The 1,706-nt window shown below is 56.6% G+C and overlaps 1 protein-coding gene across 1 annotated transcript in view; it reads right to left on the bottom strand.

Moving 5' to 3' along the window:
• LOC104467280 (dimethylaniline monooxygenase [N-oxide-forming] 1-like) overlaps positions 1-1,471 on the bottom strand; it is a 5,621-nt gene extending 4,150 nt beyond the window's left edge. The window contains exons 1-4 of the mRNA XM_010081008.1: positions 1,346-1,471; positions 956-1,135; positions 709-871; positions 34-176 (exon numbers count right to left, since the gene is read on the bottom strand). Of these exons, the coding sequence (XP_010079310.1) occupies positions 34-176; positions 709-871; positions 956-1,135; positions 1,346-1,471 (612 nt within the window). The remainder of the gene's footprint in view (positions 1-33; positions 177-708; positions 872-955; positions 1,136-1,345) is intronic.
• Between the last annotated feature and the right edge of the window lie 235 nt (positions 1,472-1,706).

Below are 1,706 nucleotides of genomic sequence, written 5' to 3'. Positions count from 1 at the left end.
TGAACCGCGGGGGCGGCTGGGTGGTGGTGGTACCTTTGTAGCTACACGGCTGGCTTCCACTGCGATGTCCACTCCCGAATTGCCCATGCCGACCACGAGGACGCGCTTCCCCTGAAACACATCGGCATGCTTGTACTGGCGGCTGTGAAAGTACTGCCCTTGGAACTTCTCGATGCCTTGGGGAGAAAGAAACAAAGCTTTTAATGACTTGAGCATTCGTGGGTTTTGTCAGGAGAACTGGCGTAGGAACAATCCAGATTGCAAGAGCAAGGAAGTGTGATCAGTGGCCACTGGGGACTCGGGCAGGTTCAGACCTCCTGTTCTACAAGCGGCTTCAGAAGCGCTTGGTGATGCTGGTGACAAGGCAACCCTCTCTGCTCTGAGAACTGGGGAGATTCATCACAGCAGCGACGGATACAGCCCTGTCAAAGATGATGGAGCTTCACTGAGAGGACCCTGTCCCATCTCACATACTATGCAGACAGTTTCTCCGAGGTTAAACCATCCCACCTTGGAAGTTCGATCTGGAGTGAGCAGTGCCTGCAGAAACAAGGCTGCTGAAGCAGTAGTACACACGGTTGTTCATGCCAGGAGGTTTGAAAAGCAGAAGGAAAAAAAGGAAAGAAGCATTTTCCCCAAGGAATTGCTAATCCTTCTTCTTCCCCCAGCCCCTGGAAGCAGGTAACCACATGTAGCTGCGTACCGTACCAGGGAAAGCGTGCAGGGGGAGGGATGGCTCGTGGAAATTGCCAGTGCAAACCATAACGGCGTCAAAGATGTGCGATGTCTGCTTCCCATCCGCCTCCGTAACCACATCCCACTGGCCCGTGGTGGCAAAATCGGGACGTTTCCGGATGCTGACAACAGTGGTCTGAAACGTGGAAACCAAGCGGAGTCACCACCAGTGCCCGGCATGCATGGGAAGTGGGGCAGCGCTGGGATACCCCTCACTCACCCCAAACTTGATGTGCTTTTGGAGGCCAAAGTGCTCAGTGTAGCGCCGGAGGTATTCCAGCAGCCGGGCGTTGGGCAGGAACACCGGGAAGTCCTCAGGGTAGGGAAACGCCGACATCTCCTTGGAGGTGTTGCTGACAACTGATGGGTAGAGGCTTGGCCGGCTGGCCTCAATGTGCTCCTGCCATCACACCCCAGGGTGCATCAGCCCTGCGCCCTGGGATGGGGACTGTCCCCCTGTGCCCCTTCCCATGGTTTTGGGGAGCACAGCTGGGAGAGGTCAGCACCCAGCAACCTCCCACATCCCTTCCCCACCTGCTGGAGCCCAGCTCGATGGGTTCTCCATCCTGCAAAGCTGCAGCTCCCATGGAAAGCAGGGACGGGTGCTCACCGTGTAGCGCCAGAGCCCCCCGATGTCCTTGCTCTGCTCGAAGCAGGTGGGCTCCAGCCCTTCATCCAGGCAGCACTTGGTGGACGTCAGCCCGGTGATGCCCGCACCCACCACCGCCACTCTCATCCTTGCTGTCTCCGCCAGGGACCAGGGCTGCCAACGGGGCTTAACCTGGGAGAAACCCCCCAGATGGTCACCACGCTCTCCGTCGCTCTCCGGGAGCGGCTGCCCGCACAGCCTCCATAGGTGATTGCTCTATACACCACCCCCAGATTTTGCATTCCCTTTATCAGCATTCAGCGCTCTTAATTTACAAGGTAGATTAAAAGTCTTTAAATCTTCTTTTTATCTTTTTTTCCCC

The sequence above is a fragment of the Pterocles gutturalis genome, unplaced genomic scaffold (genome assembly GCF_000699245.1).
Source record: "Pterocles gutturalis isolate BGI_N339 unplaced genomic scaffold, ASM69924v1 scaffold1269, whole genome shotgun sequence".
NCBI classification, from domain to species: Eukaryota; Metazoa; Chordata; class Aves; order Pterocliformes; family Pteroclidae; genus Pterocles; species Pterocles gutturalis.
Note: the sequence above shows the minus strand (reverse complement) of the source record. Positions and strands in the feature narration are given on the sequence as shown.